At 41.5% G+C, this 27,194-nt stretch overlaps 1 protein-coding gene across 1 annotated transcript in view; it reads right to left on the bottom strand.

Moving 5' to 3' along the window:
* Positions 1–522: 522 nt before the first annotated feature.
* SLC25A22 (solute carrier family 25 member 22) overlaps positions 523–27,194 on the bottom strand; it is a 46,422-nt gene continuing 19,750 nt past the window's right edge. The window contains exons 3-10 of the mRNA XM_072118185.1: positions 25,574–25,699; positions 19,855–19,910; positions 19,280–19,370; positions 11,193–11,311; positions 10,607–10,763; positions 9,158–9,312; positions 6,484–6,559; positions 523–1,799 (exon numbers count right to left, since the gene is read on the bottom strand). Coding sequence (XP_071974286.1) covers positions 1,646–1,799; positions 6,484–6,559; positions 9,158–9,312; positions 10,607–10,763; positions 11,193–11,311; positions 19,280–19,370; positions 19,855–19,910; positions 25,574–25,699 — 934 coding nt within the window. The 3' untranslated portion in view covers positions 523–1,645. The remainder of the gene's footprint in view (positions 1,800–6,483; positions 6,560–9,157; positions 9,313–10,606; positions 10,764–11,192; positions 11,312–19,279; positions 19,371–19,854; positions 19,911–25,573; positions 25,700–27,194) is intronic.

The following is a 27,194-nucleotide window of genomic DNA, read 5'->3' as shown; positions in this document are numbered from 1 at the left end:
CTTTTTACAAATTTTTTAAAACCTTTTTAGACACTGGACAGTTACTGTAAGGTTAGAGCTCAAAGGTAACTTCTGATTTCAACGCGATTTATCACACTCTCCCACAGTTTTTCATGACATTTGAGCAACAATTAGGGCACAATTGTGCAAAAATGCAACTTTTTACATGTTTAAGTTACTTGCTTTATGTTTTGAAAGTGGGTATGGTTAGTCCGTAAAGCCAAATTTAATAACTAGAACACAAAGATCTACCAGATTCATAACTTTGGTGCATCTTCAATTCCATGCACTCTCTGGAAAAACGGACTTCAATAAGTCGCATCACAATGGATTTTCCTTAAGTTTCCCGTAGGAGCAAAAAAATTGAGGGGGTTATTTATCATTAGGCGGCTCCTTGGGACTTTTCTATGTCTGTTTTTGGAGCTCTGCTGCCCATAAGTTTAATTAAAGTGGCTATGGTCCTTTAATAAATGTTCTTATGGTCTGCTTTCTGTGGAGGATTTTTTTTTTCAAAAAGTCGCAAAAAAGTCTCACAATGCATAAAAAATCCCAGCAAATACACCAGCAGGGCACTGCGGTAACTGTGAGACTTTCTATGGGACTGTTTGCAACAGTCCCAAGTCATGAATTTGGCTTTGCACGGTCACTAGCAGTAGTTCTGTGTTAACGCCAGATTAATGAAGAGGTGGAAATAGTCCAGTGAGACTTTTTAGCAGTGAAAAGTCCCAAAAAAGTTCAATGCAACTTTTCTGAGACTTTTTTTACACCAAAAAAAGCCCAGGAAAACCATTGATAAAAAAAACCCCATTGCCTTCAACTCTATTACAACAAAAAAGTCACAATGGACCTAACCTCATCCTTTCAGAGTCGCTTCTTCAATTCTCATAAGATGGAGGATAATTTACAGTATATTTATATGATGAACACTTCCAGAAGACATAGTAGAATTGTCACAAGGTACAGTATACACCAAGACTTTCACAAAGTTTACTAACTACTGCCAACTGTTCCACTAACCAATTATCAGTGTATATTTTTTTATATTAGTTTTATGTTTAGGAGTTTTTTTTAAACTGTGTGGTCCGATTTTGGTAAAAACTATCTATAAGTGCCAGAGAATAAGTATCCTGTATAGGAAGATAAAAATCTTTCATATAATCTAGTAATTATAATAAATTATAATAAATCTATTTGTGATCACCTAAAATTTTCCCACACATCCAGACATTCAATACAACCAATAAATACACATTCTAATATTTAGGCTAAGGCCGATGTGTTGCAGGTCCATGCAGCAGAGCAAACACTAATGATACGATTGTACGTTCTGAAACAAAGACCTTCCCGAGATGCTCCAGCGAGTGAGGGGATAAATTAGCCGGAAGCAAATTCCCGTGATTTTGTTACGATGTTGCCCGTTTCGGTATGATTGTTTCATGCCTTCAAGTAAGGAAAGCTAGGTAAGTTCTGCAAGTAACCTCAACACATGTGGACCATACCACAGCGCTGGTAAAAGAAGGTCTTCCATTGTGTAAACCCATAGCCAATAAATAGGCAGGGGCAGGAAGAATCCATGAAAGGACTGGCAAGAAGAGCCAAAGTGTGGGAGCTAGTAAAGGGAGAGGGTACAATTTGATGGGTGTCATTAATCTCGTTTGGAGGGTAAAAAGCTCAGAAGATATTCGGCAATTCCTATAAAATAAACAACTTGTGCAATTCCAAAGAGGGGAGCAATGACCAAAGCTCTGCAATATGCACCCTTCATGAAGGCAGTGGGACCCTCGCTCCTCCAGATCTTCCTGTAAATAGAAAATAGGAAACATGTTGGTTGTTACAGCTCAAGCACATGGGTTTACAGTCTGAAAATATTGATACTTAGCTAGATATTGATGGAATGGGTCAATACCAGAATAAATGGAACAAGATGAGACAGCTCTTTTCTTTGTGTAGTAGCCAGACAAGGTTACTGCAGATAAGATCCCATGAATATGAATGCAATGACTCAGTTCAGCCACTATAGAGAGAATGGAGCTGTTTCCTTCCTGTTCTATTCTGTGTTGAGAACAGATGTGGTGGTGCTGGATGTTGGACTCCAATCAATGTGACGTTAATGAGCTAGTGTCATCCATATGTATCATAATTAAAAAATAAAAATGATAATTAAAAAATGATAATTAAAAAAATTACTTTTAATATTTTTTCATATTTTGCTATTCGAATATGTAGACTTTTGTTAAGGTTAATGCTCCATGAAAAATATAGCATATTTTATAAACAGAATATAAAATATAGTTTTGTAATTTTTTTCTTTACAAGACTGTCTTTTGCATAGCCAATGTACAGACTCCTCTACTTTTGAGCTACATGTATAGATTGGCTTATTTCTTTCCAATGAATGCTAATCTGAATTATTTTTCCCATGGGGACATTGTCAAAATTTAGAACATCAAATAATAATGATGCTAGTGATAATAATAAATCTTTACTCATGATGCAACATCATATTCTGCAGCACAAAATGGTGTTAATTCTATTTTTTTTTCTATTTAATTAAAAGAAAAAAGGTTATAGAACTTAGGGCTCTTGGTATGCAAAAAAGTGAAAAAAAAGGCCTTGATCATTCAGGGCTAAAACAGACTAGTCATTAAAGGGAATATACCATCAAAATCAAGCATGATAAACCAGGAGCAGGGTCGGATTATAGGCGGGGCTCCCGGGGCTCGAGCCCCGGGGCCCCCACCATCTTGCCCCCCCTAGGGGCCCCCACCAGATCGCACCTCCCGTGCCCCCCCTCATGAGCCGAACGCCGCCCTTCGCCTCCGGGCATAGGTGAGCGCCTCCCCGGCGATCCAGCCCCTGCATAAACTGCCCGCCCACTCATCCTGCTGCATGGGGAGCCGCCCCCCACCACTCCGCCCCCCCCTCCGGCACAGGTGACAAGCAACCCCGCACGCTCCCCGCTCCGCTCAATCCCGGCTTAACACCGCCCCCAGCTCCCCACTCCGCTCAATCCCAGCTTAACATCGCCTCCGGCTCCCCGCCCCGCTCGCTCCCCGCTCAACACCGCCTTCCCTTCCCCCCGCTCCGCTTGCTCACCACCCCCCGCTCCGCTCGCTCATCACCCCCCGCTCCCCTTTCCTCTCGCTCACCACCCCCCGCTCCCCGCTCCTCTCGCTCACCACCCCCCGCTCCGCTCGCTCACCACCCCCCGCTCCGCCCGCTCGCTCACCACCCCCCGCTCCGCTCGCTCACCAACCCCCCCGAATGGCCGAATAAGCGACCGACCGACTCCCCCCCCCCCCCTGGCGAACAAGCACTGGCAAGACCCCCCCTCCCACCCAACAAACAGGCACCCGGTCAACCCTAACAGGTAAGTATATACATATGTGTTTTTCTGTGTGTATATGTGTATATACAGTGTATATTTGTATATACAGTGTATATGTGTATATACAGTGTATATGTGTGTATATGTGTATATACAGTGTATATGTGTGTATATATGTATATACAGTGTATATGTGTATATATGTATATACAGTGTATATGTGTATATATGTATATACAGTGTATATGTGTATATATGTATATACTGTATATACATTCATCTACTGTGTAAATGTGTATATATGTATATGCTGTGCATATATGCATCTACTGTGTATATATGTATATACTGTATATACATTCATCTACTGTGTAAATGTGTATATATGTATATGCTGTGCATATATGCATCTACTGTGTATATATGTATATACTGTATATACATTCATCTACTGTGTAAATGTGTATATATGTATATGCTGTGCATATATGCATCTACTGTGTAAATGTGTATATATGTATATGCTGTGCATATATGCATCTACTGTGTAAATGTGTATATATGTATATGCTGTGTATATATGCATCTACTGTGTATATATGTATATACTGTGTATATATGTATATACTGTGTACATATGCATCTACTGTGTATATATGTATATACTGTGTATATATGTATATACTGTGTATATATGCATCTACTGTGTATATATGTGTATACTGTGTATTTATGCATCTACTGTGTATATATGCATCTACTGTGTATATATGCATCTACTGTGTATTTATGCATCTACTGTGTATTTATGCATCTACTGTGTATATACTGTGTATAGATGCATATACTGTGTTTATACACGCATATATTTATATAAGCATATATGTGTGTACATTTATATATATATGTGAATGATGTGGTTTTTGTATATACTGTGTATATGGAATGTATGTATATACTCTATATATCTATATACATATGTACATATATATATGTTTCGTGCTGTCGCCGCTGTATGTAGCGGTGTTACTGGGGGTGAGGCGACTGTATGTAGCTGTGTTACTGGGGATGAGGTGGCTGTATGTAGCTGTGTTACTGGGGTTGAGGCGGCTGTATGTAGCTGTGTTACTGGGGGTGAGGCGGCTGTATGTAGCTGTGTTACTGGGGGTGAGGCGGCTGTATGTAGATGTGTTACTGGGGATGAGGCAGCTGTATGTAGCTGTGTTACTGGGGATGAGGCGGCTGTATGTAGCTGTGTTACTGGGGATGAGGCGGCTGTATGTAGCTGTGTTACTGGGGATGAGGCGGCTGTATGTAGCTGTGTTACTGGGGATGAGGCGGTTGTATGTAGCTGTGTTACTGGGGATGAGGCGGCTGTGTGTAGCTGTGTTACTGGGGGCGAGGCGGCTGTGTGTAGCTGTGTTACTGGGGATGAGGCGGCTGTATGTAGCTGTGTTACTGCTGGGATAGTGGAAAGGAAGCAGGAGGACGTGTGTGGGGGCCTCCACCAGATTTTGCGCCCAAGGGCCCCCACCAACCTTAATCCGGCCCTGACCAGGAGCACTTATGCCTTACGCACAGGATCTTATGTGGCCAGATCACGGCTCCCATAGAGGTGTGCCCTTCTTTCTATGGAGAGGGGGTAGATCAGAAGTGCTCACCCCTCCTCCTTCAGGTCATGTGCTTGCTCGGGTTACAGTGCAGGCGAGCACACGGTCATCTGTATGAGGCCTACCGCATAGATCCAAGCACTGTGACTCACTGTATATGGTCATCTTCTCATATTTGTTATCCACGGCCTCCTTCCTTCTTAAATCAACTTTCAAAATTATGCTAACGGGTCTGAAGGGCTCTGTGTTACCAGAGCTCCTTCATGCTGCAGATTCACACAATGTTCACAAGAAACACTTCCCCCTTCCCACTGTGAACTGAAACTTCCGCTGCTGCCCTGAGATTACAGCAAGCAGAGGGAGGGGGGGAATGTGTTAAGGAAGCAGAGGGGGAGACCGTGAAACAGCCTTTGAAGCTACAGGATGAATGGGGTCTGGTAACACCATTAGAACCTTTCTGGCTCATTAACATAATTTTAAAAGTTGATTTTAGAATGGATAACAAATATAAGAAGATTACCAGTTACGGTGCCTGGATCTAGGAGTAAGTGTCCCTGTTTTATCATGACGGATTTTGACTATAGATTTCCTTTAAGTGGTTAATTGTACCTCCAAATGTGCACAAGTTATACAAGGGAGAAAAAGAACTGATTATGCAGCTGCTATATTTATGCAACTAATATTTATTACGGAGGCCTGATTCCCATAGAAGCCGCTTCCACAACAGGCGGACACTTTCTCAGTGTGGTTAGTGTATGTCTGCGGAGAAGATAGACCTGGAGAATGTCAGAGACTTCCGCTCTGTGTCCTTAGCAATATGCACTGAAATAGTCATGTTATCAATATGGTAAAATTGTTTTTTTAACACACATTATTGGTATATGTGATGCCTCTGCCCAGTTGTGTACATGCACCAAAAATACAGCCATATGGATAAGCCCTTAGGGTTGGGGTTTACATAAAAAATTCTATAATAAATTTTCACTGTCCTGTTGGAAGTTAAGTTTAGAAGATTTTTTCATCTATGTTAAACATTTTGGCCAGCATGAAGGCTACCAGCACATATGTTAAAGAGATACTTGTAGTTATATGTTAAAAAGTCTACTCTTTTCACTCAAACACTTTTACGGTGCATTCAGTTTCATCTGTGTTTTATCTTCAAATCAGCAAATGATGCAAAAGATGCTAATTTGAGAATAAGTACTAAAGCAAGTGCAATATTTCACTTGCGCTGGGAATAGGGAAGGGTGGATGTGGCCAGCCACTTCTGCTGGGCAAAGCCGAACTTAGCAAACTTTCCGTGCCCCTGTTTGTCCAGCGAGACGGCGTTGCGGACATCATGAGCGGAGGAGGTGAGTAAAGCTTTCTTTTTTTAAAACTTACCTCCCAGGCCTGCCTGTACAATTTTCAAAAGAGTCGGACAACCCCTTAATATATATGCACCAGTACCTTTTATTGTATATGTCTAGTACACTGCATATATATTTATTAAGGATATATATTTATATATTCCAGAAATGTAATCCTTGGCTGTAGGACATTTACCTGGCACAGTCTACGATTCCTGAGTATGTATCTTCATTTACACCCCTCTGTAGTGACTGTAGTCTTGTTTTTATCACTGGAAAACAAAAAAAGCGGAAACATTTTACCTATTTTGGCTATAATTTAGATATAAGAATTACAATAATGTGTATCTAAAGCAAATAAAGTCAGATAAACTTTCTTGGAAAAAATCCCTAATGCTTGGTTATTCTATTTTTAAATACAGGCAGTCCCCGGGTTACATACAAGATAGGGTCTGTAGGTTTGTTCTTAAGTTGAATTTGTATGTAAGTCGGAACTGTATATTTTATCATTGTAATCCCAGCCAGAACTTTTTTGGTCTCTGTGACAACTGGATTTAAAAAATGTTGGGTTGTCATAAGAATCAATATTAACACTAAAGCTTCATTACAGACACCAGTGATAACTGTTATAGCTGATGATTGTAGCCTAGGACTAAAGTACAAGAAATTACCAATATTCAGTGGTCTGTTTGTAACTAGGGGTCGTATGTAAGTCGAGTGTTCTTAAGTAGGGGACCGCCTGTACTAGAGATCTTCTCTGTATGGATCATGTATAAAATAGCAATAATAATAACAGTCTGTCACACTTATTGATATTAGCAGAAAAGGTTTTTCTGATTTGGGCACACCCTAAGGTTACTTACACACAAACATGATCAATTTGCTTGAGTCAATTTGCTTCACGTAGCCTCATAAACTATAGGCTGAGTGACAGGGGCGTAACTATAGGGGGTGCAGAGGTTGCGATCGCACCTGGGCCCAAGAGGTTTAGGGAGCCCTTATGGTGTCCCTTTCCCATATGGGAAGACTATTGCTATAAACCATACATTATAGTCGGGGGCCTGGCACAGACTTTGCACTGGGGCCCATCAGCTTCTAGTTACGCCACTGCTGAGTGATCCGTGAAAAAACATTTTTACAAGGGCATAGATTACATAGGCCTAATAAAATGGAGTATCTTTGGGCAAAGATACATTAAAAGGTGCCGCGTGCCATTGGTTCAAAGAACAAAAGGCACAAGGTCAATTTCCACTCTAGTGTCCCACAGCCTTACTGACAGCAGATCCTCTGACAATTTACTGATCTGACTTCATCTCTATTCTGGACACCCCAATAATCTGCTGTAATCTGTGAAAAGACCCATAGCCAGGCGTTCAATTTACCTCCAGCACAACCACAAGGGAAATTAAGCATTAGAAATTGAAACTGAATACCCATATGGTTGCTGTAATTTCTCTTATAAGGTATCATCATAGAATTTGAAATGGTCACGGACTTTTCAACTTTGCATAAATCAATAGTATATTGAATACAAGAAACTTTGTAACATATCATATCAGCGTAAAATGCTTAGTAGTCCATTTGCTTTGACTGATATCCTTCTCCCTCCTTCTTTCCTAAAGGGAACCTGTCATCTGGAGGCCTTTTTCTGTCTCCATAGAGAATAGTGTGCACATTGCCAAAGAGTTTTTATAATAAAAGTGTCTTTTTCCGATAAAAAGTTAGATGAACGTTTACCTTTCTCTCTGTAGAGCTGTGCCCCGTGTCCCATGGGAGTGGTAACTGATGAGCAGTCTCCCCCCCCCCCCCCCCAACCTTGGAAAACCGCTCCATCTTATGTCTATTTCAAATTTATAAAACACCCATCTCCCTCCTATTTGAAATAGATGCATGGCAGAGAGGTTTCCTGAGGGTCGGGGGACATCTCCTAACTTTGTTGTGGGGAGGGAAAGTCTTCTAGTTGACTAGGCACTGCCTACGATGAGCCAGGCAATAGGAAGGGACAGCTGGGAAGTGGGTTAGTAAAAGGGCCCGCTGTCTGTATCACCTGCCTAATCCCAGAGGCTTTACAGCAGCTTCTTAACAATCTGATTTCATTAAGTTGACCATTGGGTTGATATTATCAGACTTAGGTCACAAAAAAGTGCTCATATCCCAGCTACTGAAAGCATAACATAACAATGAGGACTGTTGTTCTGGAGAACGTTAACCATGAAGCAGATTATGTGATATGGTTGTAAACGGGATAATTAGATAAGATTATTTGTTTGTAAGAATTTATTTCTTTCAATGCATGAGATCCAGTTACAAATATTAAAATAAATTATATTATTCCTTCCTATTTTTTTCTACAAAAAAAAAATAAAATAAGTCAGAAAATATTGGTCATGTTTTGTCTCCATATTAAATTGCATCTATGCTGAAAATTTTTAAAAAAAGGAAAATATGAACTTAAAGAAAAGTCACTATGAAAATACTTATAATATACATGATGGTGCTTGCATTGCAAAATAGATGTACAGGCGGTCCCTGACTTAAGGACACCTGACTTACAGATGACCCCTAGTTACAGACAGACCACTCTCCCTACTGTGACCTCTCGATGCTTTGCTTTAATTCAAGGCTGCAATGATCAAATGTAATGTGTTTGTAGTTAAGTTTTATTGATAATCCTTGTTCCTATGACAGCACAAAAAATGTTCTGTCTGGAGTTACAATGATAAAATATAGCTGTTTCGACTTACATACAAATTCAAACCTAAAGAACCTATCTTGTACATAACTCGGGGACTGCCTGTAATGATACAATTGTCCATGTGATACATTGTAGTTTTACTATTCTTTTGGATCCTGTTACATGTAACACCTACCATCACAAGGGTTAACCGCAACAGCAGCAGTGCTCCCGGCTGCACACCCTGCAAGGAATGATACAAAGAATGGAGACTTCTCATCCGGCGACTTCTGCCCGAGTTTGTTCAAGTTGGCAAACAGAGGGAAATATATAATAGAGAAGGGCACATCCCTGTAATACAGAAAAGCAGTGAATGTTACCAAGGATGTAACTTTAAAGCATAACAAGCAGTCAGAAGAAAATAATAGGGGAATGGGTATTGGTGTACCTTCCATGAGGCAAGGTGAGCCTCTTGCCTCAGGCAGCACCAACTGCAAGTGTGGAGGGGAAGCCAGGACCTGACATTTAAAAATAGTGGGGCAGATTTATCAAGCTGCCTAAGAGTAAGAATGTGCTTAGTTGCCCAAGGCAACCAATTACAGCTCCACTTTAAAATATTCAGGAGCACAGGTAAAATGAAAGCTGAGCTGTAATTGATTGCTATGGACAACTAAGCACATTCTTACTCTTAGGCAGCTTGATAAATCTGCCCCAGTGTCTTTTCACACCTGATATCAGCATGGTTGGGGATAATGCATAGGCATCGCATTTAATAAAATAAAACAATGGCATGATCTATTACTATTAGATGAGAGGGAGATGCAACTTTTTGTAGGCTATCCATACATAAACATAGAGAAAGATGACGGCACTCACCGGTTCCAAAAGCAGGAAAAGCGTCCTTTATTGGTGGGGAAGCATGCAGGGGGGTAAACAGACAGGTTCCGGCAACGGGGCCGTTTCACGCACTGTGGCGCTTTAGCGATGATGCGGAGAGGCGTGGCCATCGGCTTGAGAAAGCGCCACAGTGCGTGAAACGGCCCCGTTGCCGGAACCTGTCTGTTTACCCCCCTGCATGCTTCCCCACCAATAAAGGACGCTTTTCCTGCTTTTGGAACCGGTGAGTGCCGTCATCTTTCTCTATGTTTATGTATGGATATCCTCTTTTATATATTGATTGAGCACCGCTGGAAAGTCCTGCCGTGATCACCCCTGCCCCTGGAGAGTCGGGCACGCGTTGGGCTGTCGGCGGTATCGTTGGGGCTGTGCCCGCCAGAGACTTTTTTCCATTTAATATTTTTTGTAGGCTATGTTAGCCGATAAGAATGGGGAGACAAGTTGCTTATATGATTTTGTGGTGGTGTCTCATACCAGTAGTCATTGAGCTGGCACAGTAAAAGGTGCCAAGAGGGCAGGCAGACTGGCAAAGCCTCACATAACCTGTCCCTATACAGTATGCTGCTATAACCATTCTTCATTACTCTGTGTATGAGTTTCTACTAGTAACACTGTTGGCGCCGGTTTGCATGTTACTTTGTAACGTGAACCCTATATAGTAACATTGATAATAATACACAGTCCAGCACCTTTCTTTAGCTGTTTATATAGCCAAAGGTGTCTACACACTAATAGTGGTTGTAGTAACCTTAGTATCGTGGCTCCCAAGCCTTTATACAGCCCCGCAATGCCTTTGCTTTTCAGAAGTTCCCTAGAGATGGCTATGGCCGTGGGTCGAGCTGAGCTGGTCTCCACTGCTGCACCGCTCACTCCGGACTGGCTAGCCATCATCTTTTTCTGAGCAGCTGCGAAGATACAATATGCAAAGAATTAACATTTGTATACAGAATACATTAGGTCCCTAATTATCAGGCTACATGCACACAACTACCGTATATATTTTAGCAGAGGAGTGTCCACCACAAATTTCGGCAGAGTGGACCTACAGGATGTTTTCACTGACCCATCATATCGTGAAGTGAATTGGTCTATGAAAAAACAGACCTCACTTTGTCAAAGATCGGCCATGTTGGTCTATATGTAGCTTAAGGACTCTTTCAGACAAGTGTAGAGTACAGGACTCCGAGCATCATAATGATATATGATGTAAGGAGTCCCTTCTTCCCTGGACCCCTCACTGTGGTTGGTCCATGAAGTCAGCGATTCATGGATCGATCATGGTTGTATGAAAGAGAAGGTACACAGACGGCAGTTTAGTTGGTAACATCTCTTACCCAGTCTTCCAGCGTCCTGTAGCTGGATCTTCAGCATTTCCATAGGGGTAGTAACTATTACTTGACATGTTCCCGCACCACAACCAGCAAGCATCTCCTTTATCAGTGTTAACTTCTTACTGCAATATAAAATCCAGGCTGATGTTACTTGTTTTATACCAATTATTTTACACTAACATGCAGTAATTCCATGACTCAAAATATATTTCCCGTCAGAAAGTCAAGGTCTCACTGGAGGCCCAAATGTAAATTTGTAAAGGGGTTGTATTAATTTTTACATTTAACCCTTATCCACAGGGGTTAAATATATAATTACCAGGGTCAGATTACTGAGACCCCTTGTGATCCATCAAACAAGGTGACTGCCATTCTGCTGATCTTCTTCATACCAGCCGATCTGGATGTCCTGCTTGCATGGAGGAGGTTGAGGGAGTTGAGGTTCCCCGTTCTGAAGATCAGGGGGTTCCCGGGAATTTGGATGAGTCCCAATCATACATTTATCTTTGCATAGAAGGTAAATGCAAGACATACTACAACTCATTTAAGCCAAAAAATGTAGTAACTTGTAGTACTGGTCTTCTCATTTTGGGTAAATTAATCTTTTGGACCTTAGCCCCAGCCACAAGAGCATGGAGAACCTGAATTCAGTGGTGATCCAGCATGTACCCTGACAATCTTTTGTATAGGGCTAAAGTAGATAACTAGTTTTAACTAAAATACTCCTTCTCTTTTAACGCTGCCAACGGTCCACAGTCCACATAAACAAACTCACATCTCCAAAACCTAGAAAATTTAAGGTCCATGCTCTCTTTATGGAGAATATTGACCACCAAACTCGCTCATGGGCAACAGGCTTTAGACCTTAGAAGGAAAAACATGACCAGTGCTGAAAAATGGCAACCCTATAACAAAGCAAGGTGCCACATCCTAACGGCTTTGTTTGGATTGGGAGCACCATATACAAGCACTATGTGAAATATTTGACTATATTCTGTTGGCTTATGTCACAGTCCAGGAGATATCTGTATAGGAAGTAGGTCAGCTTTTACTGTAGAGTGTGAACAATATATTGTCAGTGTAATTTTCCTAAATGTGCTGCAATTCTAAGGAGCTTATGGGTTGAGTCATTGTGACATTCTGCAAGTTTCTCCAACAGGATGCGGGCCAGAATCTATTCTCAGCTTGTTTAATTGATGGAATATTTCCCAAGTCCCCACTTATCAGCTAGTTTACAGCAGGTGGCTGCCCAATCTGTGCTGCAGTTCTATAGCGTCTTCTGTGTAATTGGGCTTATAAAGCAAAAAATCCATAAAAAATCATTGATTTGTGGATGTGCATAACTAATTAATAGCCATGTGTCTGGAATGTCATAGTCGCTTGTCACAGGACCAGTGTGTTGTTAAATTACTTATAATGATAGTCTCATATGATTGTAATACAGTCTGTTATACTTGGAGCTCCTGATGTTCTACTGAACTAAAGATCTCTGGTGCTCCTGATCCTCCAGTGTTTTACATTTTGGTTCTCTTGAACTGTAAAGGGACTGTAAGGTTACAAACTATTGTAACTTCAAGGGAGACAATTTAAATAACTGAATACCGTAGTAACTCTATTGTGATGTGGACCCTACAATGTACAAATCTACAATAGCACTGTATCAGTGTAGGTTATTGACCCTACTAATCTACTGTATGTAATTATACCTTAGTTTATGTTTTAGTAGCAGCAGCACTGTATAAAAATGCATTTATATTCCGGGATTGTAGCTGGACATGGAACACAGGGGGTGTGTACACTACTATACACTACACTACTTTGATCTGTGCATTTCACTGCTCTGCAGCCTAATATTTAGACAGGGCAGAGAGGAGGGGCTGTGCTGTGCTCAGTAAAGAGATGTCACGCACCAATGCACCAGAGTACTCAAAGTCCAGCTACAATCCTGGAATAAAAATATATTGATCACATTCCTGCTGCTCTCACTGGCACAGATTTACTAAAGCCCCTGCACCAGCTTTCTGTCGGACTTTGCACATTTTTATCAGTGTAAACTGTTTGGACAGGTAATTAAGAAGTGTCTGCACTACATTTGTGTTGCACACAACCCTTTTGTGTCGCAGGTGCACTATTGTTCATGCAACACAAATTTCTGCGCTGACAGGGGTGTTATGTTGCTCAGTCAGACGGTGCGCCAGATTTAACATGCAAAGTCAGACACATGTGTTAAAAGTGCATCAAAAAAAGTGCACTCTGTTGGGGCAGTGCATGTGGCGCAAGATTCATGAAGAATGTGTGCCAGAAATCCTGAATCTGGTACCCCTGCACACTACACAGGCAAACTGCACATAGTAAATGTGGACTACTGTATCTATCTTTGTATGGTGATAACTGTTGATAGATTCCCTATAAAGCAAATAGGAGGGACAAGAGGAAAGCAGCGTCAGGAAACTTGGGCAGAGCACTTGGAGAAGCGACAATCCTGGAACGATTATACATTTTTCAAAGTTACCACAACACATGGTTACACAGATCTCCAGGACCAATAACTAACACTGGCTGCCATTTTTTATGGTCAAACCTGTTGACAGGTTCCCTTTACATGATTACTTTCAATGCATCTCTAGGATATATCAGCAATTTATGACTGATCAGGATCCAACTCCTGGGACCACTACCAATCCTGGTAATAAAGGGGCAGCGAGCCTGCTTTAGTAATGTGTTCATTTTAAGGTTTTTACCGCAGTATAGTAATGCTTACAGCCATCTGCGGCTCAGGGTACTGCAGCATGGCCCCATTCACATTAATCTATATTATATGCTCCTGCTTCTTGGTCTACCTGAAAAAAATCAATGAAAATGAAACTTATTTTTAATGCGGAAATTTTGGTACTGAAACCTCAGTGGAAATATGGTGGTCACATTACTGTAGAACGAGTACTTCTTCTATGTGGGGGTCCTGCTACAGATGCCCTCTATGTACATAGCACTAAATATTCAATCGTGCAACAGAAAGTCAGGGAGGGGTTAACTTTCTGATGCTTGCAGTACAGTATGTGACCATCAGGTGGTAGTCTCCCTCACACATGCAGGGGAGGCTATAAATGGCTTATCAAGAGCTGCAGATACAAAAATGTTGACAGCACAATTTTTGATCCTTTACATTTTGGAGCTGAGAGATTACACAAGTCCATCTGCCCCTTCCATCGCTTTTCACATTTCAGAGGAAAAATAGAGCTGCATGTGAATCGGATTTTGGCATGAGAACGAAAAAGAAAGATCTGACTCAGAATGTCCCTCCTTCCGCCCATTGGTTATAGTACATGGCACTTGTCTTCCCGTGTTCTGCTCCCCACATGTGCCCTCTGCTCCTTGCCTATAGACATGTGTTTCACAATGAGTGCTGGTTACCTTTGATCTCCAATTTACAGTGAGGTGATGTGTTCAATGCATCTATACACTAAGCCGAACAAACATATCCTTAACTTACACTGCTATAGCATAACCCAGGACATATTGATCAATCTGTCCACAACAAAAATCTTTGTATATGGTTCTATAGATTCTGTGGCTGAGAATCTGTCGCATAAACATTGTTTTTCGTGTTATTTTGGTTGTGCCCGATTTGCAATAATTGTTTAAAAATCTTGATTATGTTTATAGACAAGGATAGATACGTCAGGCAGAAATGTGACATTTTTTTGGTATTTTTTTGTGGTATTTTATACCTATAAAGTTTAAAACCTTAGAAAAACAAAAATAAAACACTCTTCTTGAGCTTTGAGGAATGGGGGCTGTATGTTTAGCCTAACGCCGGCGGCCTTGAAAAACAGATCGTGTGATGTCTGGATTTCATGGACTGAGCACAGTGCCATGGATGGGTCTCGGTGCCACATAGTAATATATGATGCATGGAGTCCCTACTCCCCTGTGGGCAATCATGACAACAGCGGGGAAAAACCTTGCATCATATATCCTGTGGTCAGTCTATGACAGTGATTGCTAACCTATGGCACGGGTGCCAGAGGTGGCACTCAGAGCCCTTTCTGTGGGCACTCAGGCCATCACCAGAGATGACTCCAGGAATCTTCTTGCAGTCCCAGACAGCCCAGGACTTGCTGTGCACAGAGCTATTTTAAAGTGACAGCTGTACCTGGGACTATTATATGCTTTATTGGTGTCCTCAATGAAAACTGCGACAGTGAAGCGAGTATAAATCACAAATTAAATTTCTGTGTTGGCACTTTGCGATATATAAGCAGGTCTTTGTTGTAGTTTGGGCACTCGGTCTCTAAAAGGTTTGCCATCATTGGTCTATGAAATCTGGCCAACGCCTGGTCCTAAGGGCGGTTGCAGAGGTTAACATTTGTACTTGTTTCAGCTAAATTTCCTGACCCGACAACATATTCAAAACAAAATAATTATCAATGATTTATTAATTTCAGTTCATCCAAGCCATAGTTTATCAAAAATTTTTTATAGATACTCAGCGGGAGATTTATCAGGTGTCTGAGAGCAGAACTGTTCTAGTTGCCCATTGCAACCAATCGGAGCTCAGCTTTAATTTTCCCACAGCTGTTTATAAAATTAAAGCTGAGCTCTGATTGGTTGCACAATTTTACCTCAGACACTACTGATAAATCTCCCCCTCAGACTATATTACCTTGCCGTTTGAACAGGCCTTTATTTCATTAAGCTACATACATAAAGCTCTTAACATTTCCTGCTTGTCCTTAGTCTTTACAAAGCTAGGCCTGGTGGTTTATGGTTCCAGACGTATACTCAGTACAACACTCATATATACAAACATGTTTCCTGAATACAATGTAGTGGAAAGTATTGCATGACAGGAGCTCAGATTAGGAGTCTGAGGTGTGCTCATTGACAAACTGCCAACCTATGCAAACAGCAATGTGAGACATATAGAGCTATATGTATGTAATGTTTATAATATATATACTGATATACTGTGTAGTTTTCCTGTGGAGTGTGCAGACTGCGCCGGATTAATCAAAAGTGGTGCACGGTCCTCATTAATATGGCGCACTCTGCACTGCTCTGGAAGTGTACATCAAATTTTTGGGGGGAGGGCATCTTTAATATAGAGCCTGCAACACAATTCTGTTGAGTCGCAGAAATAAATGTACTGAAGCAGCACTCAGTAAACGTGATAAAGTAGATTTATTCCACCTCCATGATGCGACGTTTCGTCCATTCAATCAAGACATTTTCAAGCATACTTGAAAATGTCTTGATTGAATAGACGAAACGTCGCATCATGGAGGTGGAATAAATTTACTTTATCACGTTTACAGAGTGCTGCTTCAGTATCTTTTTTCCTTGGATGTACGGGCCATTACTAGACCCTGTTGTGAAGACCTGCACCCGAACTTTTCTCCTTTTTTACGTGGTGCTGCTCCTTAAACTTCTCCTTTGACGTAGAAATAAATGTGGTGCAAGGTCTGAATCTAATCCAAAGTTTAGAACTGATGGTGAAGGATGCACAATAGGGAAATTTATTTAAGTATTACAAAAATGTATGTGATCTTCTTACAGAACATGGAGAATGGTCACAGAACAGGAATAGGGAATAAGATGATGTAACTACTAGGGTCTAAATAACAGCAATGTCATAGCCCAGGAATACTGCATCATAATACAAGGGCACCGCACACAGTGATGTCACAGTATGGAGGTAGTGGATGCAGTTATGTCACAGTAAGTCATTGGACAATGATGTTACCATACAAGGGATATTATAATACAACAATTATAAACACTGATATTCATAGCAGCCACATCTACCTTGTTGACATAATTATTTCAGACCATAGGCAGGAATAATAATTCTCCATTTATATAGCGCCTACAGATTATGCAGCGCTGCACAAAACATGACAAATTGGTCCAGGAAAGTTGTTGCTTAAAGGGAACCTGCCACCAGTGCCCCCTCCCCCATATTACACTCACAGCACCGTTTAGGTGTCTATCCCCCCCTCCCATCAGGAATGAGGGAGTTGAGAGAGGCTTTGGCTGTGTGACTCGGTGAAGAGAATTCCCAAGGGAGCGGTGAATGAAGGAGCTGATTTCTCTTCATCGAGTCACACACAGCCGACTTCTCTTTCAATGTCCTTATTCTTGAGCAGTGTAGGTTAGGAAGCAGGGTAGCTGCCTCCCTGACTGGATCTTTATCAAAAATAAAAGTTTTTTTTTATAAAAAATGGTGGATCTAATCCCATGGATAGAGCCATCAGTATAAAGACATCTAAAGGGTACTGTGTGAGCTCTGTGGTTGCCAATGACAGGATCCCTTTAAGGCTCGAATCAAATTTGTTTAAATGAAATATCTATTGGCCCTTTTTCTCTCTATATCTTTTTCCCCGTTATCTTAAATCAAGTGAGTTTGCTTTTCCTGTATTCCAGCTTCCTCCACTTTCCTTACATGCTCTGCCTCCTCTCCATCTGTTGGTGAGTTTTTCCTCATTTCATTCCTTCTCTGCTCATCCACAATAATTATCTCTTACATGCCGGCCTGTACACCTGCCAACAAATACACAATATGGGAGCAAGTACAAAAAGCTCTACTGTGCTGCTCTACTATCAAGTCTGGACCTGAAAGGATTGAAGTGCAAGCATCTAAGGAAATACAAAGATAGGAAAGGCGGACTCTGAGAAAAATTTAGGAGGACATTTATCAGGGATCTCTATGCTATAAAACAATGATCACAAACCGCCATCAATTTCAATTATTTCCCCCTTCACCCATCTACACACCATGCGACCGTGGATGGACATGAAGGAGCGACACCCTGTAACTGCACTCTAGCCGTACGCAAGCAAATTTTCACAAGTAAAAGTTTGGAAGGTTCGGAAAATTTAGGACCTAGCGTGGAAATATATACAGTGCAGCCCGACTAGCAGATACATCAAGTGGCCAAAACTTCTTGATGTATCATAATCATACGTCAGCGCACAAGCATATGAATAATCTCCCCCTTAATTTGTATTCATACATAAGACACCTTTAGGGCACAGTCACACGGTGCGTTTTGGTTGCGTTTTCATTGCAGCTGAGAAGAGGCAATTTGTCTAATTACATCACTGATAACATTTGCGTTTATAAAACTCAGTGTAAATGCAGTGTTGAAGCATGTTTTAACAATGTGCTAACAAAACGCCAACATAAACGCATTCTTAACGCATGTGTTAACATCGCGTTTCCACTGCATTTTGTAAACGCAAATATTATTAGTAATGTAATTAGGCAAATCAGCTGTTGTAATGTGTTTCAAAATGCAATGAAAACGCAACCAAAACGCACCATGTGACCGCACCCTCAGAATTTACAGCTAATTTAAACAACCGTGTTCTTTACACTTCTACAAAAAAACACACCCATTTCCAATCTGTTCTGTCCAACAGATGGTTGGCAAAAAAAAACTAGTTCCCCAATATCATGTGTGAAACGAAGCAACTGCATATGGATACATTCACTTTTCATTTTTTATTCATTTTTTATTTAAAGTGGCCCAAACACTTTAATAAATGTGGGCCAATAACAAGAACAGTGAACAAGATGATGTTACTACTAGGGTCTAAATAACGGCTATGCCCAGGAATACTGCATCATAATACAAGGGCACCGCACACAGTGATGTCACAGTACAGAGGTAGTGGATGCAGTTATGTCACAGTAAGTCATTGTACAGTGATGTTACCATACAAGGGATGTTATATATAATACAACAATTCTAAACACTGATATCCATAGCAGCCACATCTACCTTGTTGACATAATTATTTTAGACCATAGGCAGGAAATTTGTGGCTTAAAGGGAACCTTTACTTCTATGGAAGCCCGTGTTGTGCAAACGCTAAAAAAATTGTGGATGATGCAATTTTTTTTCCAGCACATCACAAGTCACTGAAAAATGGAAACGCAAATAGCCTTATTGGAAGGAAAACACCGGTCTGAAGGAGCCCTAATCTATACCCCTTTCCTGCTAAGTCACACCTACTTGCCAGATAAGGAACAAAAAAAAATACATAATATATGTTTTTGAAAAGATCACAAACATTACGTTACTCACCCATCTTTGGACAGCGCATGCCTGAAGAAATCATTAGCAGCCAATTTAATAGCTTTTTCTGGGGTCACAAGGGTTAAATTAACAGCAGCACCTGCAGACGGATGACAAGCATGAGAGGTGATGGAAAGCTTATGCTAGAGCTAGAAACTGCTTAGTGTGCAATTTTTAGCTATATATGAATGCATTTCATCTTGTTATACAAATATGCAGGCGGAAAACATTTTTTATATCATTTAGAGGTCCCATAGAGTTCATCAGATAATATGTTAGAGGTGATTTCCAGAAACGGGGTATCTAAACATTACAGGACATTATGAGGGTGAACATAGCACCAGATTACAATTGGGGGTCCTATTCCCCATGCTGTGGCTCCATGGGACAGCCAGGGAGAGCCACAATACACAACTTTTCCGTCCATTCAGTTTGGGTAACAGGACCCATTCTTCTTACTGAAGGGGTCTCAGTGATTGGACATCCACCAATCAGATAGTTATGGATTGGATAGGAGATCTTTAAAACTTGGGCCAACACAATACACAACATGATAAGTTTGCATTGAATGTACTAGTACTTACCTCTATACATGCCAAAGTAGCCCTCTGAGCGTATAGTCTTAATAAGGCAGTCGGACCTGTCGGTTAAGAAAAATAGGTTTTCATTGACTAATATGACATTTGTACCTCTTTAGGATAAATGTACTTTGCAGCAGATTTATAACAAAAAAGCAGCAATTGGAAATCTGTTCCATTCACTTGGAAGCTTTAATGTTTTTTTGGCAAATACATGGATTTCAAAGACATTTCTGATACTGCATAAGAATATTCCTATTAAAAGGAGGCCTCTGCGTATGACCAAAAGTTATGGGTCACAGAAGCATCCAATAAGCAGCCTCAGGGGACACGCAAAGCCCCCGGCAAATGGTAGGCCACTCATTGGATGAAGCGGACCCAAGCCCAAAACTGAAAATAATGGATTTTTTTTTATGACCTTGCCCCTGGTGGTTTCATAGACTCATAAAAAGCCCTTGAAGGTCCCTTCTGAAGTAACAGATAGGTTACAGATATCAGAATATGTGGAAGCCTATGGGGGGGGAGTCATAGATCGAGTAGGGGCTGAGTGAGAGTGGGGAACATATGGATGCTGCCAGAGTTCTATATTGAGATCAATGCTTCTCGGTACTGTTCTAAAATGTCCTAAATAATCACACTAATGCTTCTGAGTTAGAGATCTGGATGGTGCTGATTCTCCTCTACTTTCAGTGTGCAGTGTATGGGAGACAATGGGGCTTATTAAGTTAGGGTCCACGGATCAGATTTTCATCAGAGTTTCGAAATTTTCGCGATTTGCGGCGTTGTGACAGGTATTTAACAGGGGTTTGGGCCGGGATTGTGCCGCACGTGATCAGATTGTGGCACACGTGCTCAAGCTTTCATGCGACAGAAACCAGGAGACAGGCCACCGGACGATCCGACTGATTCAGACTGAGTGCGGGATTTAACATTCAATTTGTGTTGCTATCCAATGCACTTACATGCACCAGGAAGAAGAAGGTGAACTCCGGTGAACCTGAGCGGGAAAGCGACACATGCAGGATATCGGGCGCACGATCTTTGTGAATCGCGGCAGATGTGCATTCCGGTCGGACAATGCACATTCGGGGATCGCGCAGGACAGGTAAGTAAATGTGCCCCAATGAAACAGCTAGTCTCCTGCCGCCAGCTACGAGGGAATATTCCTATACACATGATAAACCAGGAACACTTACTCATAGATCCAGGCACAGTGACTGTGGTAATCTACTTATATTTGTTATCCATGGCCTCTAAAATCAACTTCTTTTATTTTGGTGGTAAATTTCCTTTAACTACATCTAATCTTTTTCTTATTTGATGTTTTCATACTTCAGACATTTACATGTTTCAGATATTTTCCCAGGCTTCTTGTAAACACCTCTAAATTGTAGTCCCAGCAGCTGGGGGTATCTTCTGCTTCTCTAATCTCAAACACAGTCATTGATATTAACTTTAGACTCTGGGAAGAAAGTCCATTGTTCTGAGAACACCAACAGCTTCTTTGTCTGCTAGACATGTGTTGATCTTCACAGCAGTGGTTTGTGGTCATTAGCTGGTTGTACACTGAATATTCCAGGGGATATTGCATATTGTACACAATGCAAAGGGAATGAACAGAAGAGAAATCTATATCAAACTAATATTTAGTAAAGTGCATGAATAACAGGTTATATATCTTTAGGGGACAGATGTTACAGAAAAGATCTCTTTGTATAAGAAAGGGGTGGCCTGCCTATATGGAGCAGCTTCCATAGAGTATAATGGCAAAAAATAATGCCCTGAGTGCAATAGGCATCACTGCCCTTAGATGATGTCACAACCAGGAAGTCCCGCCCACTTCATGAAAAGCTCAGAGGATTTTACAGATAGCCTCATATTTCTATTAGACCTATATCTCAGGATAGGAAGAAGCTAAAAGCATGACACGGGTATCGTTAGAAATTGTTAGCAAAAGCTCTCTCTAGATGTGCTAAAACTATTTTTTGTCAAGTTACTTTACAGTTAAGCTTTAACAAATTGTAAATTATTTGGGTTTACAATGCATTAGCAAACGCTGCATTTGAACGTGGCGTCATTTTCTATAGAAAATATTTAAATATTAACTCTTCTATTTTGGAAAGCATGCCTACTTTGCACACCTGCCTAAAATTTTCAGAAAATACTGTATATACACTCACCGGCCACTTTATTAGGTACACCATGCTAGTAATGGGTTAGACCCCCTTTTGCCTTCAGAACTGCCTCAATTCTTCGTGGCATAGATTCAACAAGGTGCTGGAAGCTCCTCAGAGATTTTGGTCCATATTGACATGATGGCATCACACAGTTGCCGCAGATTTGTCCACCACATCCCAAAGATGCTCTATTGGATTGAGATCTGGTGACTGTGGAGGCCATTTGAGTACAGTGAACTCATTGTCATGTTCAAGAAACCAGTCTGAGATGATTCCAGCTTTATGACATGGAGCATTATCCTGCTGAAAGTAGCCATCAGATGTTACAGGGTACATTGTGGTCATAAAGGGATGGACATGGTCAGCAACAATACTCAGGTAGGCTGTGGCGTTGCAACGATGCTCAATTGGTACCAAGGGGCCCAAAAAGTGCCAAGAAAATATTCCCCACACCATGACACCACCACCACCAGCCTGAACCGTTGATACAAGGCAGGATGGATCCATGCTTTCATGTTGTTGACGCCAAATTCTGACCCTACCATCCGAATGTCGCAGCAGAAATCGAGACTCATCAGACCAGGCAACGTTTTTCCAATCTTTTACTGTCCAATTTCGATGAGCTTGTGCAAATTGTAGCCTCAGTTTCCTTTTCTTAGCTGAAAGGAGTGGCACCCAGTGTGGTCTTCTGCTGCTGTAGCCCATCTGCCTCAAAGTTCGACGTACTGTGCGTTCAGAGATGCTCTTCTGCCTACCTTGGTTGTAACAGGTGGCGATTTGAGTAACTGTTGCCTTTCTATCAGCTCGAACCAGTCTGCCCATTCTCCTCTGGCATGAACAAGGCATTTCCGCCCACAGAACTGCCGCTCACTGGATGTTTTTTCTTTTTTGGATTATTCTCTGTAAACCCTAGAGATGGTTGTGCGTGAAAATCCCAGTAGATCAGCAGTTTCTGAAATACTCAGACCAGCCCTTCTGGCACCAACAACCATGCCACGTTCAAAGGCACTCAAATCACCTTTCTTCCCCATACTGATGCTCGGTTTGAACTGCAGGAGATTGTCTTGACCATGTCTACATGTCTAAATGCACTGAGTTGCCGCCATGTGATTGTCTGATTAGAAATTAAGTGTTAACGAGCAGTTGTACAGGTGTACCTAATAAAGTGGCTGGTGAGTGTGTATATATATATATATATATATATATATATATATATATATATATATACAGTATATATATATACAGTATATATATATGTACCATAGAAGTCCTAGACATGTAAACCTCTGGAACTTGGACTTGTATCAAGAACAAGGGGTCTCCAACTCCATCATCCAGGCTGTTCTGTATAGATGCTTTCTCAACATAGTGGGCAGGAAGGGTGCAGAATGGGTCATGCTTTGCAGTGCAATGGCCTGGGCAGGGGTGCACCGTGCGACAACATTACCTATAAGGGCTCATTCACACTGCCGTCTGTGGGGCCGTACATGCGGCCGCATGTACAGCCCCATAGACGGCAATAGGGGCACGACGGGGACCGATCCGGGTCACACCGCAAAAAGAGAGAGCATGGCCTATCTTTCGGCGAGTGTGCGGCCGTGTGCCGCTGTTTTCTATGGAGGGAGGAGGGGTCACCTCCTCCTCTTCTTCAGCACATGGCGGGCATACCGTGTGTGTATGTACCCTAACCTGTATAAGTTCCTGTTGCAGGTTATAGCAGAATTCTCTTAATATAGCCACCATAGAATAGCTCTTGATAATAGCCAGCTCTTACTAAATCCCTCCAATGGAGTCTTTACAAATGGATGTGAGTACAAATCTCTACAGTATGTGGGCAGACTTGGTCCTATGAAAATTTTTTCAGAGTTTCCAAAAAAAAATCAGGCCGCTCCTCCAAAGTGAAATCTATCGGCCAAGTGGGAAAAATGCAGATGAATGTTTCACACAGTCTTGTGCTATTTTCAGTTACATATCTACAGCAAACAACTGTCTGCGGCAGCTACTATACAAGCACCTTGTATACAAGCACTTTTGTCACTACCCATATCTCGCCCATACAAATGTATTTTATGGCAATTTGATAAATGATTTATTTTTTTAATGTTTTTTTAGTTTAGCTCCTAACAAATGTGTAACAATCTGGCTTAATGCTCTCTCTGCCTTGTTATCATGTTTCCTGCAAACTCAGCATCTGATGTTTGCTTTGTGTTGTTTCAGCATCATATGACTTCTGCTTCTGAACTTCAAGGACACAGCAGAGGTCGTTCTGGAAGACGTATGCAAACATTATTTCTCTCCTTCTACATTATGACTTGTAAGGATCAATAATCCCATGAATGAGAGATGGGTTGTGGAAATTGATGCCTGCTATGTAGGCTGAATGATTACATGTAAATGGTACTTCCCAGGGGCCCACATTTATCAAAACTAGTGGAGTCTGTACTATGTGTAGTTTGCCTGTAAAGTGTGCAGAGTATGGCAGATTAATCAAAATTGGCGCACGGTCTTCATGAATCTGGCATACCCTGCATTGCTCGGGAAGTGTGCACCATTTTTTTTTTTGGTGCACTTTGTTCATGCTGCACAATTGTGGCACAGATATAATTCTGGCACACGTTGGACAGATTGTGTTGCATGGTCCAACTAAGCACCAACACACACCCTTTAAGTGCACATTTTTTCTGTCTTGTTGGAGACAGTGCAGCAGTGACACAAAACTGGCGCAGACGCTTTATAAATACATGTGCAAAGTACAGTGCAAAGTCACACAGAAAACTGGTGCAAACGCTTTAATAAATATCCACTAATACCCACTAAATCAGAGTCTACCGTATATACTCATGTATACTCATGTAGTTTTTCAGCACAAAAAAATAAACTTACATACTCACCCTCCTGCGTCCCCGATGCTCGGTGCGGCTCCTCTTCTTTCTTCTCCTTGCTGCATTAGCCAGCAGAGACGCGTCCACACGATCTGCCGGCCGGCGCACACTATGATGCCGGCCAGCAGATCCCGCGAATGCGTCTCTGCCAGCTAATACAGCAAGGAGAAGAAAGAAGAGCATTCCCATGTAGTATACAACCAGCCCCATGTAGTATACAGCCAGCCCCAAGTAGTATACAGCCAGCCCATGTAGTATACAGCCTGCCAGCCCCATATGGTATATAGCCAGCCATCCCCCAGTAGTATACAGCTAGCCAGCCCCCAGTAGTATACAGCCAGCCAGCTGGCTGTATATACTACATGGGCTTCCTGGCTGTATACTACTGGGGGCTGGCTGGCTGTATACTACTGGGGGCTGGCTTTATACTACAGGGGGCTGTCAGGCTATATACTACTGGGGGCTGGCTGACTATATACTGGGCTGTGACCAATGCATTTCCCACCCTCGGCTTATACTCGAGTCAATAGGTTTTCCCAGTTTTTGGTGGTAAAATTAGGGGTCTCGGCTTAAACTCGGGTCGGCTTATACTTGAGTATATATGGTATATATTTTGATACTATATACAGGTTATGACTATGCAGCGATGACCGCGCTCCCACTTACATGCTGGTGTACATTCTTTGGCCATTCTGTTGATTTTGTAGGCGAGTCTTGGCTAGATCGATGGGAAAGACGCAAGTTACGCCAATCAGTCCAGCTATTCCTCCATTTATAAGCTTGGCGGGCAAACTGCAAATAAAAGAAAGTACAGAAAGTATTACACTTTGTATCATGCTCTTAAAGGAACCCTAAATGTAGAATAGTTTGTAGCAGTTGCCCCCTTTGTTTGTAGCGGTTTATGCATGATCATAACTAACTTATAACATAGGCTTTTAGAAATTGTGGATTATAGAGGTTAATGCTGTATGTGTGTGTATATGTGATGTGTATATGCTTTGTGGGTCTATATGGTACTGCATGTATGTGTGTATATGCTGCATGTTTGTATATCTGGTGTGTGTATGCTGAATGTGTGTATATGCTGTATGTGTGTATATGTATATGAGTGTATAAACATGTGTGATTGTAACTCACATGAGTACACAAATATGCATATTTTTGTTTAAAGGAGAAAGGGGACCCATTAGAAAAACTGTTATGGGGCTCTGTTTCTCCTAGTTACGCCTCTGGAAACATGTATCCCTTATTCTCTGCAAATATTATACGTATCTGTTATGGCACAACATTCCTCAATTTATTCATTTTGGCGCAGGGTGGCGCTCTAACTGTGCTATATTTTTCAGTGGGATGTAAGTTTGTGGGGCAATGGATTAATGAATTGGTGCACGGACTAAAAGATTTAGAACTCCCTAGACCGGCTTTTAGCTGCTCTCTTTTTGCATCACAAATTGCGCCAAAAAACGATTTACAATTGGCGACAACATTTTTCACCCAAAAAAGTTGAGTGTCGGAAAACACCAATATCGTGGCACCAACACTTCATAAATCAAGGCAAAAGAGGCACAGAAAGAAGAAAAAAAAACACAGCCAGTTTTCGGTTTGAAAGGCCATAATAAATGATCCCCATATGTCCTAAAAGCTCTGAGCCTTTCCCATGTGATATTATATCATAAATTCTTTTACTATGTGAATAATAGGTTACAGAGAGAATACAGCTGGTTTCCAGAGTCACCTATTTTATATCATACTTTCATGTTCGCTCAACAGGAACCACGTGGTTTATTTTCCTGATAGTTAATTCGGTTTCGCTTTGGCGGGGGAAAGCTGGATTGGAATTGGTGGCACAAGTCCAAGATTTACACTGACTGCCGACATGCAGTTTTATATGCTGCTAATCTGCACACGGATTAACCCCGCTGAATGGGGTTAATCTGTGTGTGGTAATCTGCTACGGTTCCTATGTGCAATCGACATCAATAGGTAACTTCACACACTAGAGGTTTAGCCTACAAGAATTTCTGAAGCATATATACTCTATGGGGCTCATTTACTAAGGGTCCGAATCGCGCATTTTCGTCGGGTTTCCCAAATATTTCCGATTTGCGCTGAATTGCCCCAGGATTTTGGCGCACGCGATTGGATTGTGGTGCATGGGCGCCGGCTTTCACGTGACAGAAATCGGGAGGCGAGGCCGTCTGAAAACCTGACGGATTCGGAAAAAACGTGAAATTTAAAAAATAAATTGTGTCGCAAGAATAGCACTCACATACACCGGAACGAAGAA

The sequence above is a fragment of the Engystomops pustulosus genome, chromosome 7 (genome assembly GCF_040894005.1).
Source record: "Engystomops pustulosus chromosome 7, aEngPut4.maternal, whole genome shotgun sequence".
Taxonomy (NCBI): domain Eukaryota; kingdom Metazoa; phylum Chordata; class Amphibia; order Anura; family Leptodactylidae; genus Engystomops; species Engystomops pustulosus.
The sequence above is the reverse complement of the archived record's forward strand: the minus strand, read 5'-3'. Positions and strand labels throughout refer to the sequence as shown.